The 19,878-nt window shown below is 35.9% G+C and overlaps 1 protein-coding gene across 1 annotated transcript; it reads right to left on the bottom strand.

Moving 5' to 3' along the window:
• Nucleotides 1-326: 326 nt before the first annotated feature.
• Nucleotides 327-17,131, bottom strand: LOC137399484 (uncharacterized). The gene is made up of 5 exons (XM_068085618.1): nt 16,982-17,131; nt 15,039-15,241; nt 14,682-14,955; nt 1,032-1,709; nt 327-907 (listed from the first exon to the last, which is right to left on the bottom strand). Exons 1-5 carry the CDS (start codon nt 17,076-17,078, stop codon nt 774-776), a joined length of 1,386 nt encoding a protein of 461 aa, XP_067941719.1. The 5' UTR covers nt 17,079-17,131; the 3' UTR covers nt 327-773.
• Nucleotides 17,132-19,878: the final 2,747 nt, after the last annotated feature.

Consider the following 19,878-nt stretch of genomic DNA (forward strand, 5'->3'; position numbering starts at 1 on the left):
CGTAAGGACAATAACCAACATGTTCTTTCTGTTACAATATCTTGTTTTGAGTGTTTTATTTGCTTTTTTTAGAGTATGGAAACCAATCAATATATATTTAATTGTTCTATATATAAATGAATTGCACCAACATGTGAGTAAATTGACATACGAGCTCAGTCTCGGAACGCATTAAGCTCGTAAGTTAAAGTATGACTGTAGCAGAGATTGAAACAAACTCAAGTTCATCGATGTCTCCCGATTCAAATGAACTATGTTATAGAACATTGAGTTGAGACACAATTTTTTTAAAAGAAATCACAGCTAAATACAGACATATCAGGATATTACTACCGGTGGGTTGTGTAATTTAATCATCATCAATGCCACATATAAAGTAAAAATGCAACACTAGTAGAAAACTAATCTATAGAAAGTGTACTACCAATTATATTGGAGCAAAAGAAACATGTAATAAAGTATACCACAATGATGAGTTCATTGAATAAATTTGATAGAGTTCTGCCGCATGAAGTCAACATGAATTAACTTGAAACATTGTAGCATTGAAACATTGAGCATCATTCAAACATTTACATGTTTTGGACAGAAACTGCATAACCTGCCTACTTCTATCAGCAGTGATAGACTGGCATGAATCACTAAAAACAGTAGCTCAGGGTCAATTTTTTTGGTTGATTTTTTTATTGGAAATAATCACCTGTCTGAGAATGCCAATAGTATAGCGAGACTGAGTGCTGTAATAATCCAGTGAAATGATGACCAATGTACTATTAGTGGTGTATCTTGAACAGGCACACAGAATTCTTTGTCCATGTAGGTACCGCTAGCTCATCTCTTCCTCTAACACTTATTTGTCCACACAAGTCTGGTAGATTATCATTACTAATCTCTTTCATCCTCTCACCTACCAATAAATATTCTGTATATCAGACAGTAAAATGAAGATAAGATATCAAGTTAGTTTTCAAATTTAATCATGTTAATTTAAGATTATTTTATGCAGATTGAAAACCTTTAGCGAAACAAACCTTCAGGAGAGATGATGTAGATAGTCTTTCTTCTTGAGCTGGCATAAATGAATCCATCTCCATCAGAGGTAACAGTGCGAGGATCTAATAATCCTTCACAGGTCCAAATGGTGATGAGTTGATCATCTTCTATTCTGTATCTAATAAGAGTATCTGAATTCGTGCTCAGTGCTAGCAGGTCTCCGTCTGATAGGAAGTGCAAATCAAATGGCCAAAAAGTAGGAGTTAGAAATCTGGTTGATTTAGTAAATAAGTCGTAGACTACTAACTTCTTTTCATCACGCTTAGTAGCTACTAAGTAGTCTTTGCTAACAGCAGCAAGTGATATTTCTTTACTTTTGAAGGAAAACAACTTTTCTTTCTGGCTGACATTAGACAGGCACTGATAAACAGTTATCTCCATTACACTCTTGTTATCTCTACTACACTCCAGAATGTAAATGTTGTTACTGTTTATTTGAACAGATGTAATAATTTGGGTTACTTCTCTGGGTGGAAGCTCGATCACTTCTGAAGAGCCTTTATTCAGATATTTCACTCCAACAGAACATGCCAGAAGAAGTTTTTCATTTCCCATATAAGCAGCTGAGCAACATACACTGTTAGTAGAGTGTTCAGACATTAATGTCAGTGATGTGGGAGTAGCAGCCAACTTTGGCAGTGGAACTAATTGCTTACCTATAAAAGTCCAGCTAATCATCAACGTAGCATGAGTATCCTTATTATGCTTTTCAATTTCTAAAACCTGTGGTATGACACAGAACAATTAATTTTAGAAAATGACTAGTGATTTTACAACAATATAATACAGCAAAATAGAATAATCAAACTTGAAAGTTAAAAAGTCAATATGGAATTATATTTAAATCTTATACTCTAGGCCAGCTCACCAATTTTTTCTTGATAATTTTTGTCAATTGACTAACTAATAGCCTGGCACGTTTAAAATGGCCATTTCCTACCATGTTTTTATACAAATGTGCGTGTGCATGCGCGTGCGTGTGTAGGCTGTATTTATTAAAAAATTAAAATTCTCTGTTTCATGATACACACCAATCTCTTATTATGTTATAAAGTGTTATATAATGTTATATTGAGAAGGCGAAATCGATGATTTTTTCATTAAAGACAGCCCGAACCAAAGAACAGTTTTGCAAATCACAGCAGTTAGCGTTTGTGTTGAATTTTCTGTGAACTTTCATTTACGAAATGTGCGCTTTGTCTGCTATGCTATGTATTTACAATCATTTTTTGAAGTTTTTATCTGTTAACAGCCATGTAAATATAGTTTTGCTAAAAGATATTTGTTTTACTCTCTAAAATTACAGTTTTTCATCATCTTTGATTTGCATGGCTATATCATCAACTCACGATACCGTTAAAACAATGCATACAACTTTTAACTTGTTATATTTTGTAATTTAGCTTTCAAGTCAAATAAAGATTTTAATTCAGACACGCTTCTGTAAAGTAGTTTGAGGAAAGCTTTAAAAGTTTTGCATAACCAAAAGTGAATTGGAAACAGTAACAAATAAGATTGTTAATAACCAGTATGCAGGTATAGATGTAGAACTTGGTCTTCTAGTTTTTTATAATACATTAAATTTATGAAAAATTCCCATAATCCAAGTTTAAAAACAAAAGGTGAATACCAAGTTAAAGGTTGACTTGTAAGAAAATTTATTACAGTTATTTTGCATCAAAAGATTCGCCATGTCTTATTCTGCTGTGTTGTAGGAGCCAAATATGTGGAAATGTGATTACAAGCTCTCAAAAGCTCAAAAACGAACAGTTAATTGCCGCCATCACAAAACTGCTGTAGATTACAATTCCTTTCCAAAACGACTCACATGGGACGTAGAAGAACAAATTTGATTCTGCTTACACTTTCATGCAACCTCATTCGTCGAAATATTTTCACAAATATACTTCACGCATTCAATAAAACCATGTCTCTTGTCCTTATGCATCTTTTCATCATCATTGTAATGCTGTCACTTTGAGCACTGATATCTCAAAATCTACCGTAAAAATTTGGTTAATTTTTTAACCTTAGCTTGAAAGATTGCATATCATCCTCTGATAAACATGACAAGCCTGTTGGTCACCTGCGATAGTCGAAAAATGCTGCAGAAATTATTTGTGTTGTTTGGCAACATGTAGGAGTCACATGATCAGATAACGACTAGACGATTAGACCAAGCCGAAATGAAATTGTAAACTAGCGAACATCTATATTTGGTAAGGGCTCTTCGGTAAAACCCAAAGTGTTTGTCATAAACTAGTGCTACGAAAAATTTTATATTGAGCCTTTTATTGGCCTTTCAATTCACGTGAGAACATCATGTGTCAAATCAATAACCAAATCGTTTGAGTACGCTAAAAAATAAATTGAATCCGATATACGACGGTATCATGATGGCGGCGATTAACTGTTCGTTTTTGAGCTTTTAACCCAAGCTCTGACCAAGCCGATCTAATCGGCTTTTTGGCCTGATGTTATTTTGACCGGGCCAATCAAATTGGCTGTTACAATATTGCTCTATAATTTTTCTCATTAGCTTAAATTTGTCAGTTTACCAAATCATAGTGGAGGAAACAAAACAAAGAAACGTTTTCAGTTGGAGTCGTTGTGATAATTTCCGTTTTACTCGTTTTGCAAAAAGAAATTATTTTCAAGAAAACGATCGTAACTGCTACTCTCAATAAGGACGAGGAAGACGTTTTAGGTCATTTAGATTATGATAGCAGTGATTTTGAGGCCGACCAGACTAATGATGATTACTCCGAAAACTTTTCTGAATAAGATGATGATGAATGTAAGTAAAATTATTTAGCTTTTTCTTCATTGGTGTTCGTAATTCATTAGAGTGTTAGTCACAATTGCACTAGTAATTAGACATCAAACTGAAGTTTCAACATGTAGTCAGTCACACGAAAGTTGATCTAGAGTTGATTTTTCTGAGCAGAAAAAATTTTCATTACTGTGAAAAGGTTAGATTAGATCACGTTTATGTGTCAGCCTGTAAAAATAAATTAAGGAGGCCCTACCACACAAAGTTGTCGTAAGAATAGTCACTTTTAAAAACACTGTCATCACCTTTTTTTTAAGTTGGTAACCAAAACAAGCTCTCTCTTCACATTTGCTATTTTAATACAAATATCCATTCTGGTGGCACTGAGTTGCGTTAAAAACCTGAAACTTGCTCAGCTTTAATTTCTGCTAATCAAAAGCATGGCTCAACCAGCGACCTTCACAAACTTATCAGTGATGTTTGGGAGCGTTGCTGATTACCCCACAAAGCGTGACAGCCGTCTTAGGTTTTTAGGGCTACATTTCTTGCACTGAAAATAGACCGAGATTTTGTTTAATAATCACTGTCAGTCACAGACTTGGAAACGGATTAGCTGTCAGTGTCGTGGCATTTTATTGCTGTTTACTTTAATTACCTAACAGTCTATAAATGCTAGGCCAGATGCTTCAAACCAAAACTAGTGAAGTTTTGTTTGATCGTGTTGATTTATGAACAAATAATAAGTTAGTAAAGGTACGGCCAGACGTAACAAAATTTTCGTTGGTTCTGACTGAACTCACGAAATAAACGAAACACACAGAATTATTTTCCGCTGCTAGAATCGCGCTAGCGAGCACGATTCTAGCAGCTTTTGCAATTAGTATAGTCCAAGACACGTATAATGACAGACAATAACAGTATGCGTGCGATTCAACATAGTAGGCTACACACGATGCAACTGCTTAGATTGCGCTATTGTATGTATATATCTTTTGGACACTATGGCTACAAATTGTTTATTTTTTAATAATCAAAATTTCCTTTTTAGCAGCAAAATTTTTGTGGTAGAAAATGTTGCTATCTTTAGCGCAATCAAGTCGGTTGCATTGTGTTTATTATGGTTAAGTGCCGTGATATTTTTCTAGCGTGTCACATTATGTTCTCGGAATACATAAATTTTAAAAATTGCTAGATTCGTGCTCGCTAACCAACCATAGTTCAACATAAACATTACATCGTGTGAACCATGTTAAATTGCCTTCGTACTTTTATTGTGTGTCGCAATACGTGTCTTGGACTATACTAAGTGCTAAAGCTGCTAGAATCGTGCTCGCTAAGAATTTGTTTAGTCTGTTAAAAGCGTTTCGTCGACGATTTCGGTGGGCATGCACAGCTCAAATAATTCTGTGATTTTTTACCGAACAATTGTGTTTTCGGCCAGAACTCAGAACCAACGAAAAATTTGTTACGTTTAGCCGTACCTTTAGTAATCCTACTTGCACAATCATCGTCACCTACATTGATAAATGGTCGTCTCGCCTGTCACTTTTCGTCAGAATCGTCACGAAACAAGGGAGGACCCCCGATAAAATAATTTGTTGTCACATTTATTATACATGTGCTTTTAGCTGTGCTATAATCGCATAATTGTCTAATAACCCATAGCTATGAGCTTGCTAACTAAGTCAGTTCCTTTATGTGCTTCTTACCTGTTAGCTGTGTTTTCTGTGATACAAGACTTATCGTGGAAATACAATACAACAACTACAATACAACAACTGGTGTCAGGAACGAACATTGTGGACGCACAGCCAGCATTGTTCTATTGTCTTGCTATGGATCCTAACATAAAAGCTTTGATCGATGCTATGCAGAAACAGCAACAACAGTTCCAGCAGCTTAACACTGATCTACAGAAGCAGTTTATCTCCTTGTTTGAAGCTACCAAGAGTGATAGTGCTGCATCAATACCAGTAGCTGTCGCCATACCCAAGTTTGAAGCATACGACAGGGGTAAAGAAAAATGGAACCAGTACCTTCAACGTTTCAATCAGCACTTTAATGTGTATCGGGTGGTAGATGACAGTCAGAACGAGCATGCTTACTATCTTGAGTAGGAGCTGAGACATACGACTTGTTGTCAAACTTATTTGGCGCAGAGGATATTACAAGCAAGTCATTTACTGAGTTGTCGGATAAACTTAATGAACACTTTGCAGATACCATACATTTTCAGACAGCAAGATTTGAATTTTCTCAATGTAAGATGAAGACTGGTCAGTCCTATGTTGATTGGGCTGCAGAACTTTGTGGACTCACATGACACTGTTCTTTCACGTTCAAAAGCACAGGCTGTGGCACTAGTTATGTTGATGAACAAATTTGTGACATAATCAGTAAAGAGACGCCACATGCTGATGTACGTTGCCAGCGTCTACTTGATGCTGATCCCTCTCTTAATGATGTTCTTAAGAAGACTGCAGCATTCATCAAGACAACGGAGACCGATAAAATTCTCAAGGGGGAGACAAATTCTCTAGCTATGGAAGACACAGCAAACAAAATGTCAGGTCAGTACAAGCAAAGATCACGCCGAGGTCAACAAACCATTGGAAGCAACAAGCTAATGCACAGAACACAGGTATGTTGAAGTCTTGCCCTAGCTGTTACATTAAACATGACAGAAAAAATTGTCCCTGCAGAGCATTTGTCTGCAGGAAATGTGAGGTCAAAGGTCACATTGAGGCTGTCTGTATGGCTAAGACAGCAGCACAAAGTCAGACAGAACAGTCTGCTAGGACAGTTGAAAACTCGGTGTTAAGTGTGCTCACTGATGCAAGTGAACCTTATGATTCAGTACATGCCGTTTCAGATAATCTTTTCCAACGAGTCAATAGAAAGGTTTGGATCAAAACTGTTGTCAATGGTCATGATGCAATGTTTCAATGGGACACAGGGGCTACTTGCTCTATAGTTGATTTGCAAGGCTACCAAAGTATTGGATCACCCCCCCCCCCTCTTACCTGTCAGTACCCATCTTAAAGCGTATGGGCAAAGTGAGTTACAGATTAAAGGACAATGTTCAGTTAGTGTGAAGGTGGGAGATGTGGAAAAACAAAATCTCAAACTTCTTGTTGTAAACACAACACAAGGCTCAAACCTTTTTGGTCTAGATTGGAGTGACAAATTCGGTCTCTCGCAGCAGGGACTAGCTATATTGACACAGGGTAGTTGTGATGTTACCTGTACTGTCACAGAAAGTAACCCTATTGGATTAAGGGACAAAATCGCTGCACTCCTCTCTAAGTACTCTGATGTTTTTAAAGATGTAGTTGCGTCAAATTTAAGTTGATCTTAAAAGAAAGCATTTTTTTTCTCTATCAGTTGATATGTTGTTTGTTGTGTTACGCGATTGCATTGCCAAGATATTTGAAGATTAAAACCGAAAAAATCTGATCGCCGTAAAAACGCTCAGGCCACAAAAACGTGCCCAGACTTGCCCAAAATGATGTCACGCGTTAGACAACCTGTCTCTATCTCTCAGATGCACATCGGCTATTTGCGATAAAAGTCTAGTCTTACGCGGCTCTATTGGCATATATCTTATTTTGTATTTGCTCATGTTGGCTAGAATAAAATTTTAAATCCTGCTACAGATGCATTATTATGAATGTTTCAAAGGCCTCAAATAACGAAAATTGAAAATTTGTCCTACTCACTTTCTCCAAATGTTGTGTAAACATTTGGGTACCGACTACCAATTCTACCGGTCTACGGTAATTCTGTTGTCACTATGTAGAACGCGGTCTTTGTATCAGCAGCTACCCATTATACTAACGATATAAAGCCTCTTATAAGCCCCGCCCACATTATGCCTGTCGCCTATCTTTGGGGCAGGGCTGTATATCATTGCCTACACCGTCTACGTACTAGTTTCTTACTAGTAGTATTCTTACCAAATACTACCGAAGTGAAATAAGCAAGCCACGTCTTTAAAAAGAATATAAACAGGGATAGTTTTAAGGATGAGAAGTCTGCTGCAAACTGGATTTAAACTCACCTTCTCCAGTTCTGCGGACATCCATATACCATATCCAATTCACTACAATATTCTGCAAATCATGTTTTGCATTATCTTCAACAATATTATTTTATTATATAATTTTTACAAGCAAAATTATTTTCATCTTGGCATAAAACTTTTATTAAAAATATTCATCAAGTCGTGGCCACTCAGATAGTATTAGCTGATACAATAAGAAAATTCATCTACTGATACAAACTCAAACAAAACATCATGGCTTATGCAGCACGCATTCAAGTCTCTCTTTCCACTTTATGGCAGTTTCCATACTGACAAAGCTTCTTCGGCTGGTGGAACGACATAAACATTCTGTAATCAGTAAAAAAAATGCAATAAATATATGTCATTCATAGATATGTCATTCTAAAGCGTATCTATTGACAGCTTCTAAATTGGGAGTTAAATAGATTGCGAGTGTAATTTTAAAAACGAATAAACATTTAATAAAGGCACAAGCAAGCCAAGCCAACGATTCGAAGCTTTGGTTCTGGAAATTAAAGATTTGCAATGATCAATCGATTTTACCCACTTCCTACGAGTGAAAATAATTGGTAATCATGACTCTAATTTACCAAAGAAAATTCGAAAAAAATATTAAAGCTAGGTAAAACGGCAGATAAGCTATGAAACGATGATTGGAGATAGCAAAGAATTATCATTTTATTAATTAGTAAATGTATTTATGACTATAAAAATATTATATTTACTCAAGTATAGAAGACTCTAAGTTAATTTACCTCCATTCTGTCTTCCTCTGCAGCAAAACGCTGCTGACGCCTGTCAACAGCCATAGGCTGTCTACTCCAATCTTTTGCTAAAAGTTGCTCAAATAACTCTGAGTCGCAGTCGCTATACAAAACTATGTATAACTTAGTAATTGTTGAAACGCGTTGAATCAGTAACGTTGAGAATTCTCTAACGATGAGATTCTTCGAGATCACAGACAACGCGTTTTACGAGTGATAACATTTATTACGGCCTATATAAAGATTTTGCGCTCATGATTGGCTAACGAAGCGACCTCATATTTATCGCTCGTGGTTTCGTTTTAGATATCTTGCTTGTGACGTCACAAAATAGGCACCCGCTGGAACGTGAGCTTTTTAAAAGAGGGCCTCATTCAAACGCATATATCTCTGGACAGGGTTGGTCTACAAAGACAAAAATGGCATCAAGTTGTAGCTGATGTTTTAGCCTTTCATGGGTCTTAATTTCATTAAATTGAATTTTTTGACGCAACTACATCTTTAAGGCAGGTCTTGGCCAATGTAAAAAGGTAAAAGTACCAGTACGCTTAAAACCAGGAAGCACACCAAGCTTTTCTAAACCTCGTGTGGTGCCATTCTCTAGACGCCAAACTGTAAAAGAAGAGCTAGATCGATTAGTTAAAGCTGGTGTTCTGGAACATGTGGACTTTAGTGATTATGCTGCTCCAATAGTAGCAGTTTTCAAACCAAATGGAAGAGTGCGTATATGTGGTGATTTCAAGATTTTGAACCAACAAATATCAATTGATCAACACCCATCACTAAGCCTTGAAGAGTTGCTAGAGAAGTTTAGAGGGGGGTACACTTTTCCAAAATAGACCTGGCAGATGCCTAATTACAACTAGAGTTAGATGATGATGCAAATAAGTTGTGTGTCATCAACACTCAATGTGGTTTGTTTAGCTACAAAAGGATGTGTTTTGGATTGGCATCAAGCCCTGCACAACTTCAGCAATGCATGGACTCAATGATTGCTGACTTACCTGGAGTTGCAGCATACTTGGATGATCTGATTGTCACTGTTAGCAGTGAGAGTGAGCACTGGTCTAATCTCGACAAGCTCTTAGCTAGACTACAGGAGTAGGGCTCCGCATACAGAGAGAGAAATGCGAATTCTTTAAGAATGCTGTTGAATACCTAGGTCACATAATAGACAAGAACGACAAGACTCCCTCGACCTCTGCAATAGAGGCTATGGAACAGCTTCCACGACCACAGAACTTACAACAGCTACAGGCGTTTTTGGGCAAGATCAATTACTATGGCTCATATATTGCTGGCCTGTCTAGCAAAGCAGCCCTCCTATACAATTTTCTTCGTGAAAATGTCGGGTTTGACTAGACTGACGAGTGTGACAAGGCCTTCCATGTTCTTAAAGAAAGTGTCATCAAGCCTACCAAACTTACCCATTTTGACCAGAGTAAACCGCTGGTTCTAGCAACAGACGCATCTAACTATGGAATTGGGGCAGTACTCCTACAAGAGGAAAATGGAGCTAAAAGACCACTAGCACATGCATAAAAGACATTGAGCGTGCACCAAAAGAATTACTCACAGATAGAGAAAGAAGCGCTTTCTATCATCTATGGAGTAACTAAGTTTAGACAGTATCTATATGGGAGACGTTTTATGCTCATTACTGATCATAAACTCCTGGTTGCCATGTTTTGACCAGAAAAGAATATCCCCATTTTAACAGCTCAGCAACTGCACAGATGGGCCCTCACACTGATGGCTTATCAGTATGACATCAGGTACAAACTTACAGCACAGCACGGCAATGCAGATGGCTTGTCCAGGTTACCAATAGGGGCAGACCTGAAGTTTGAGCATGATGAAGAGAAGGAGAGCATTGAGGTCTCACACACTATACAAGAGGAGCTCGATCATGGTCTCCTTGACGATGAGGCTTTTAAACAAGAAACCATGAAAGACACATCACTACAGATAGTGAAAGACTGGATACTGAATGGCCTTTGGCCCAATAAGCTTACAGGTAGCTATGAACATTTGCGGCCATATTGGAATATGAGGGAGTCTCTTTTGTTCATGGGGAGGCTGTGCTTTTGCAACGTGATGACACTACCAGAGTTGTCATTCCACAGGCTCTGAAGAGTAAAGTGTTAGACTTGCTGCATACATCACACTGGGGTGTAGAAAGAGTAAAACAGCTTGCTCGTCGATACGCATGATGGCCTAGCATCAATGCAGACATAGAACAGCTAATCAAAGCTTGTGAACCTTGCCGAATCTGTGCTAATGACCCAGCCAAGACTTACCAAAGTTGGCCGTCCACCCAACTACCATGGGAATGAATTCATTTGGATTATGCAGGACCTTTTAAAGGTCAGATGTGGTTGGTTTGTGTAGATGCACATTCCCGATATCCGTACGTTGCTATGCTAGAGGTAGGAAAAACTACTTCTAAGGACACAATTGGCGTGCTACGACAGATCTTTGTACATGAAGGTCTTCCTTGGACTATTGTTACGGATAACGGCCCACAATACGTGTCAAATGAATTTGATCAGTTCTGCACCATGCATGGCATTAAACATATAACATCTCCCGCATTCCATCCTGCATCGAATGGAGAAGCGGAGAGATTTGTCCAGACTCTTAAGCAATCTGTAGAGAAGAATTGTGCAGGAGGGGAGAAAATCAAGACTGCCCTACAACTGTTTTTAACCACTTACAGATGTTTGCCTCATCCCTCTTTGAACTGGAAATCACCTGCTAAAGTTCTACATGGACGACAGCCGAGAAATACTCTGACCTTGCTAAAACCAATTCAGATCAAGAAAACTCTTTCACCAGGTCAAGCATCTTCTACATCATCACGGTATGAAGTAGACTCTTTGGTTTATGCAAGGAACTATAGCTCTGGACCTAAGTGGATACCTGGAGCGATAATTAACAAGCTGGGTAACACACTGTATGCTGTGCGAACAGACTATGGTGTGGTGTATGGAGACGACATGCTAATCAGCTACAAGCTAGACTTCAAGTTAATGATACATCGACCGATGACAATATCATCACAGCTTCAAATGATCTTAACATCCAACCTGCCTAATCTGTACCTGATGAGAGGCCAGTACAAAGTCCCAGATATCTTACTCGTAATAGAAGACGACCTGATTACTTTGACAGTTCTAAGTTCTAACAAGGTCATGACTAACCATAAACTCAGAATAGTGAGGGAGATGTGTTACATATTAGCTGTGCAGTCAGCTTTCTTTTAGCTGTGCTATAATTGCATAATTGTCTAATAACCCATAGCTATGGCTTGCTAACTAAGTCAGCTCCTTTATGTGCTTCTTACATGTTAGCTGTGTTTTCTGTGATACAAGACTTATCGTGATAATACAATACAATGACTACAATACAACACATGTCATTGTTACGACTAATAATAATAGAGCTAGTATCTTGTATGAGTGAACAAATATTGAAGCAGCTGGTATGTAGCCTCAATATTATCTTGTTCTTGTAATTGTTTTATCAAAAAATTCCTGGTCCACGGGTTGTTGTAATCAATGTTGCAATGCTTGTCTTCTTTTTCTAGCTGTAACTCTAGTTGTTGGTGCTCTACAAAGTGCCAGAGTGGGAGCTCGAGGCCAGAAATCCGGCAGAGGGAGACAAGCTGTATGTGGCCAGCAGGCAGCTGTGCAATCTGATGCTGGCTGGAGTGAGGCTACTGCAGATGAGATTGAGGGTGAGAGCTATGAGCTTGCTGATGATGTGCCAGATTTTACAGTGTGGCAACCTGGTTCCACAAATATACCTGATGATTGTGTTACCCCTCTCCAGTTCTTTGAGCTATTCATCACAGCCGCTTTGATTTCAACTATGCAGGTGTGCAGCATGCAAAATAGGCTGTCATTTAGACTGCTATAAGATATTTACTCCTAAGCTGTGATTACTTTAATTATTTTTACTTATATTATAATATTTTATTAATATATTATTATATAATTTTTTTTATAAAATTATATTGTATTATATAGCATATTATTGTATTATCAATATTTTGATTAGTAATAATATTAATTTACTGTAATTTTCTGTTTGCGTTCATCTTGTGCAGTTTGTACTGTCAAATATTACTAGAAATTCTACTGTCATACAGCCCACGACCAAAGTGATATTGGAAAAAAGAAAGGGTACTGATGGTTGAGAAATGCAATATTAGCAGTCAAATAGGATAACTGCAATGGTAGCTGTAATGTGCTTGGTGTTATTATATACAACAAATAGCAATAATGAAAGGAAAAGATTATATGTTTATATCTCTTCTTCTGCAAAAAAAAGAAATGCAATATTAGCCAATATTAGAAGTAAAATGCACTGATATTATTAGAATAACCAATATTATTTATATAGTAATAATAAAAGACCAATGCACAATTTTGTTTACATTTCAAAACGGCATAGCTAACAATATCACGAAGTTGCGATATTTATATAGATTTTTAGAAAGTCTGTACTACGTCGTCATTGTCTTGTAGTAATCCAAACTTATAATTAATTATTGCAACAATCTCATTAGAACCGTTAGAAAAAATATCATCGTCATGCCTTTACTTACACTGCGTCAGATTTTTAGAAAGTCTGTACTACGTAGTCATTGTTCTGTAGTCATCCAAACTTATAATTAATTATTGTAATAATCTCATAAGAAACGTTAAAAATATCATCGTCATTTGCTTTACTTATACTGCGTCGGACATCAGTTAGAATGGGAAAGTATTCAAATGTGTCGGCAAATGAAAATGAAAATATTTAAATCGGCAAAAATGAAACGATTTCTGTACTCCTATGTTAGTAGCCAAAACCTTCGGCAGTTCGACAATGCTATAGACTGGTGAAAAGTGCACGTTATTTTTTCGTGAACTGCGCAAGACTTCATCGTTCTATTATCTGTCCCTCGGCGTTTCAATTTTCGGTCTTAACTTTTATTAAACCAAGCTTTTCAAGTGTTTTGTGGCGATTTTCGTTGAAATTAATCTGTCTATTTGTGTATAATCTGATCAGATGGGTAAGTTTTAAGATATTATCGAAGGTTTACAAAGACTTGGTAACATATTTAAATAGGTTTAAATGTGTTTTGTAACGTTATTATACTTTAACGACTTTACATAATGATGCTTAAATTTGTTGATGAAATTTCTTGACGAGGGTTCGTCTCATTGTTGATGAATAACTTTCGTAAGTTGTGTGCACATGCATTTATCATAAAAACTCTCCCACTTCACTCCGCTCGTTTGGTCGTGGGATTAATTTGTTTTCTCTCTTTTTTTTGATTTTGTCGGTTTAGAATAAAACTGCAACAAGCTGAAAAATAATGAAGATAATTCTTAGAAATTTTGTGCAGTTGTTTTTTACACTTAGTCTTGCTGGACAATGTAAGAATACTTGTGAGAGAAGGACACTACTTTTGCTTACAACTCCTAAAACATTAGAATAATTTTACGAAATTGTCTCCCCATGATTTATGGTCAAAGATGGTGGATGTAATGAGCATCTACAACTTAGATTATTGTGTAGTTAGATTTTTCACTTTGTTAGCTTTCAGAAAATGTATGCATTAGCCAGGTTTAGTTTATAAAATTTCGATTTTTCGGGGATTCGCCAATTGCCTCAATTATCCCTGAAAAAATGGTCATTTGAGAAAATTTTATGGTCGGTACTTGGGTTAAGAGCTTGTAATCGCATTTCCACATATTTTGCACCTACAGCACAGCAGAGTACGATATGGTGAATATGTTGATACCAAATAGCTGTAATGTGAATTTAGTTGTAAGTCTACCTTTAAAGGAAAGTTTCAGTAGGATATCAGTCGGATATTTTAGTGTATAAAATTGTTGTTTGCTAGAGCTAAATTCACATAATAATAGACGGACTGTTCAAGTTTTAATTGCATGGTAAAAAACCAGCTTTACTTTTATATTATCATCCTTATTGTTATGTTTTCTGTCAAGACTTGACTAACTTCACTCACCAGTATGTATAAGGGCTGGAGTCCTTGTAAGTGGGCAGTCAATCTTTACATCTGTGTTATTCACCAGCTTGTCTGTCATCTGTTGCTTCTGCTCCACCTTCTCAGTCACATGACTCTCTCTCAACCACTTTTGTACTTCTGTACACGACTTCTCCAGTCTCTCTTTCTTAGCCATCAACTCTGTGTTGTATGACTCTACTTGATCTGTCAGCTCTTTCTGGTACTCATAGATCTGATCCTTTAGTTTCTCACTTTCCTCTCTGATCACTTCAATCTGTCAACCAATCATATTCAAGATGATTGATGATTTTAATCGAACTGTTTATAATAAAGAAAACAATCAGTACATCAAACCACCTGTTCATCACAGAATCTTTCAATCATTTGTATTCTCTTAGCACACTCAACCTCTTCCTCATCTAGAACCTTCCATATATATTTGTTTGTTTTGCAGATCTCTGTTAACTTCTCGCTAGCAGACTGAAGTAGGCGGGTGAAATGTGCAGTGATTTCCTCTTTCATGGCGTTCAACGAGCTGAATGCGTGATCAGTCAAAGCGTCTATGAAAGGAAAATGATAAAGGTGAGCAATGTTTACATACAAAAAATGTCAGAGTCTATCACTGAATATACAGCTCAGGGAACTTCATTGACAAATATCTCTGTTACAGTAAATATCCCTATTTAAGGTGTTTCTTTTCAAGAATGGTGATCACTCGAAGTCTTTAATTAACTCTTTACCAATATATAGAACAAGTTATAGGTATTAGTATTGGAATTGAATTCATGTTTAGAATTTTTCAAAAATATATTACTAAACTCAGACTGAAATCATTTAAAAATAATTTCCCTTGATCCTGACACTTTTAAAAGTATCAAGTACAAAGCGGTTATTTATATTACCTGTGAATTACATGTAGGCCTACATGTATATATAAAAAATTAATTAATGGCCACAGCTCACCAATGTCTGAACAGCACACTTGTGTCTATATTTAGGTCGCTATTTGTGCAGCTCAGTTAAGCAGTTTTTGTAGTAGTTTACCACTAGTTTCAAAACAATTCTACTAAATATAAAGCCGCAAAAAGAAAAAAGGCTCTGTGAATTTTGGTTAATAGTAAGGTTAACATCCACTATAATCAACCATATATTTAATTATCATAACCAAAACAAAGGGTATTCGAGCTACTGTAAACAGTGAAAGTAAAATACAATTGACAATGAAGGTTTAACTAAGCAGCAAATAATTTCCTTAGCATATAGCGATCATAAATATATTTTAGTGGGCAAATGCCTATTTTGATCAGTGCAAACAATGATTTGATTTCAATAATTTGAAAACGTAAAGCACATTAATAATCATGACTTTTTAACAATTATATTTTTAAGCTTATGGTCTAAGTAGCTAATATTACTCTGAGCGCAACCGAAGTGGAACCTCAAAGAACAGAATTACAAAAGATGAGGCAAACTGTTTATCCATAAACTTGTGAGAGAGAGTGTTTTCAGTCAAAGGGTAAAGTTAAGAGCTCCGTAACAGATTCTCCAAAATTGAACACCTCAAACTTTTGAGAAAAACTCTGGAAGAATACGTTACTAATAACATCATTGAATATAAGCAAAAAGGCTTGAAGAAAGCCAACAACACATTATGGACCATCAACGACTCACCAACAGCAAAAAGGACATTAGACCTGATATGATCTAAGCCTTCTGGCAGTCTTTCTAAAGCTGCTGTAATCACTAACTAGGTAATCGCCGTTAGCCCCTATGTCCGTCTTAAAGGTAAAGACTTACAGGAGTGTACATAGCAATGTTATACTTTATCGCACAATTTTAACTACTCACTAGGTCTTTATTACTTGGTTAGCGTATGTACTGGATTACCACAATTAAAAACAAGTTTTACACAATAGTATCTTGTTGTACATGCTTTTTCACTGTATAGTAACAGATTAATTTGTACTTATGTAGTTTATATAGGAAATAGTACTTTGAGATATGAGTAAACTGAGATAAGAGCTCTATTTCAGAATACATCAAACTCATATGTTGAGGTATGACTATATCAGTTTAAGAAAAACACTGCACCAAACCAGCTTATTCCAAGTAGATGACACCACGCTTTACAACAACAAAAGAATGTCATTGATTTTTTAATAGACTTTCTTCAGCAAGAACATTGGAACGACCTTCGGTAATGAAAATTTGGAAGGTTATTTCTCAATACATAAATGTACATACATTATGATTGAGATATCCTTGTTTCATGAACACCAATAATTTATAAATATATCTACCTTGGCAGTTCTTCTCTTTTCTATTACATCTTATACAGACAGGAAGCTGACATTTATCACAGACTTCAATCGCATCTCCACCATGTTGTTTACACATGACTTTCTTGTATATCCCAGAATGCAACTGGTATGTAGATGGTGGTATGCTCTGATGCTTTTTACCAAACATGGAGTTGTGATGCTGGAATACAGAAAAAAGCTGCTAGTATTTAATAATCAGCAAAAGTCATTTAATTTAACACAAAAAGCAGCATTGCTGTTTTATGTTTAATTATTCAATAAATATGTCAATATTGTTGTAACAGTTTAAAGGGATAATTATATAGCACTAAACTATTGATAATTGAAAATTAATCAAATAAATATAGTAAAATAATGGGATTGAAGTTTCAGTCTTTGGTATTAAAGGGTAGGGTATTATGTAGTATTATCTTGTACTAAATATAAGGGAAATTCCCAAAATAATTGGCATGAAAATATTTTGAACTAACATGACTAATCCAAGTAAGTTATTATAATGATGCCTCCTAATCAGCTGATGATAGAAAGTATAGACACGTGTAACCATGTTATAGACTGCTCATTGTAAATAGGGAGTTCTAATATTTTATGGTGATTATTACTAGTACCAGGTGACCAAAGTGTCAACTTGATGCTGCATTGGTTTCCTCAAGGGTTGGTAGTAATAATAATAACTGGTCAAACAAGAAAGCGCATCGTGTCTTAAAAATGTCTGAAAATAATTTCAAAATACCAGAAGCAAAACCATAAATAGATTTCATAGGTTATAATAAAGTAGAGTACCTGTTGATGAGTGTCACACAACATCGCTGCACAGTCAATGCAGTAGCAGACAGCCACCTGCCCATCACAATTATTGTGACAGTCACAAATGAGTGATGATGGAGCTATGGTACCTTCACTATAAAGGGTAGCTTTGGGCAGTTCATCAAATGTCTCCACCGCATACTCAGTTCTATAACAATACATAAACTTTGGCAGCCTTTTATTATAGAGAGCAGAAAACTCAAAATAAATACTAGATACTGTATTTGCAAGTGTTGATAATTTTGAACACTTTTATCGGCGCATTTGATTGTTAAGAAACATTTGATCCAATATTTGGGTAAGCTCTTTGGTGTAAAATACAGGCTAATGGATTACAAGAACAAAGGCAACACGAAACACCATTAGGAAGTGAATGTCAGAGAAATCATTACATGAAATAAAAATGAACAGAAGCTAAGTAATTATATCGCAAAGACCTCAACCGTAGCAAGAAAGATTAGCTCTAAAAAACTTACGAGAGAAATTTGCAGCAATTTGCCACAAGACTCTAATTTGACGACAATCATGAACTACAATTGTTAAATTATATAGCAGATAAATTAGCAGGTTACACATATCTGTGTAAACACGATTAACAGGAAGACCTATAACTTAACAAATCAAATCGAGGCGCAGGCTCAAAAAATCTATGCCACGAATTATAATATATAAAACTATTTCTTTTTGTAATTTGCTGTGAAATACATAACTAATATGCTATATTATTATGTATTTATATTTTGTAGCTTTGAAATAAATTCAACTTCAACTTTAAATGTCTAAAATGGTCTCGTGTTCACGAGTTAGTAATAATAAAACTTATGTATCAACTGATACTCACTTGAAACTGCCTTCAGTAATAGACTAAAACATGCAACCTCTTTCAATGCCAAACAAGTAATTGTGATATTGTGTTGCATTTGTAATCAGATTTTATTGGAAAATGTTTTACTTACAGACATGATCTACATCTGACATCTCCATGCGCTGAATAGTCTTCTTCTAAACATGTCTTACAAAATACATGATGACATGGGAGCTCTCTAGGGTCATTCATAGAGTTTAACTGTTCATAGCAGTAACCACATCTGTAGTCTTCACTTAATTGAACGTCAGCCATCTTGTTGGTAGTTTGTAGGAAATAATGTTCATGCAAGTTGAAGCTATGATGAGACTACAACTGTTAAGCAGCAAGTGCTGTATATCCTGTAAATGGTTAAAACATAATAATGAAAGTTCAAGGTGGTTGTCAAAAATAGACCATTTATTTTATCAATAACGCAATCTGAGCAGATTTAAAAACTCTTTTATTATGTATTGCTTTAAAGCTATGTTGTCCAACTCCAGACTTTTCCAACCCTAAATTATAGATTTGTCCATTTTAACAGAGCAACATGATCCTTAGAATAAAGATCTAGTCATGTAGACAGTACTAATAACAGTATAATAGTAGCATGTAGACAGTACCAATAGTAGTTCGGATTATCATTCTATGGTTAACCCTTTCTGTACCAAAGTCGACTATATCATTATAACAGACTTGTCATAGCATACCAAACCCTAGTCAGCCTGTCTGCTTTCAATTTGTATTAGACATTTTTAAAATCAATATATGTGTTACTGATATAGACTACAATTGTTAAGCAGCAAGTGTTGTATTTCTTGCAAATGGTTAAACAAAATAATAAAAGTTCAAGGTAGTTACTAAAATAGACCAGTTATTTTATCAATAATGCAATTTTATCAATCTAAGCAGATTTGAAGACTCTTTCATTATGTATTGCTTTAAAGCTATGTTGTCCAACTCTCGATAGGTCTATATTTAGATTATTAATAGATTTGTCCATTTTAACAAAGCAACATGATTGTTAGTATAAAGATCCAATAGTTTAGACAACAATACTAATAACAGTATAAAGGTAACCTGTAGACAGTACCAATAGTTGTTTGGACAATCATCATATGGAATGATTTTCTGTACCCTTTTCGTATCACAACCGACTAGATCCTTATAACAGAATTTTCTTAGCGTACAAACCTGTGTCAGCCCGTGTGGTTTTACTTTGCAA

This window comes from Watersipora subatra, chromosome 7 (assembly GCF_963576615.1).
Source record: "Watersipora subatra chromosome 7, tzWatSuba1.1, whole genome shotgun sequence".
Taxonomy (NCBI): Eukaryota; Metazoa; Bryozoa; class Gymnolaemata; order Cheilostomatida; family Watersiporidae; genus Watersipora; species Watersipora subatra.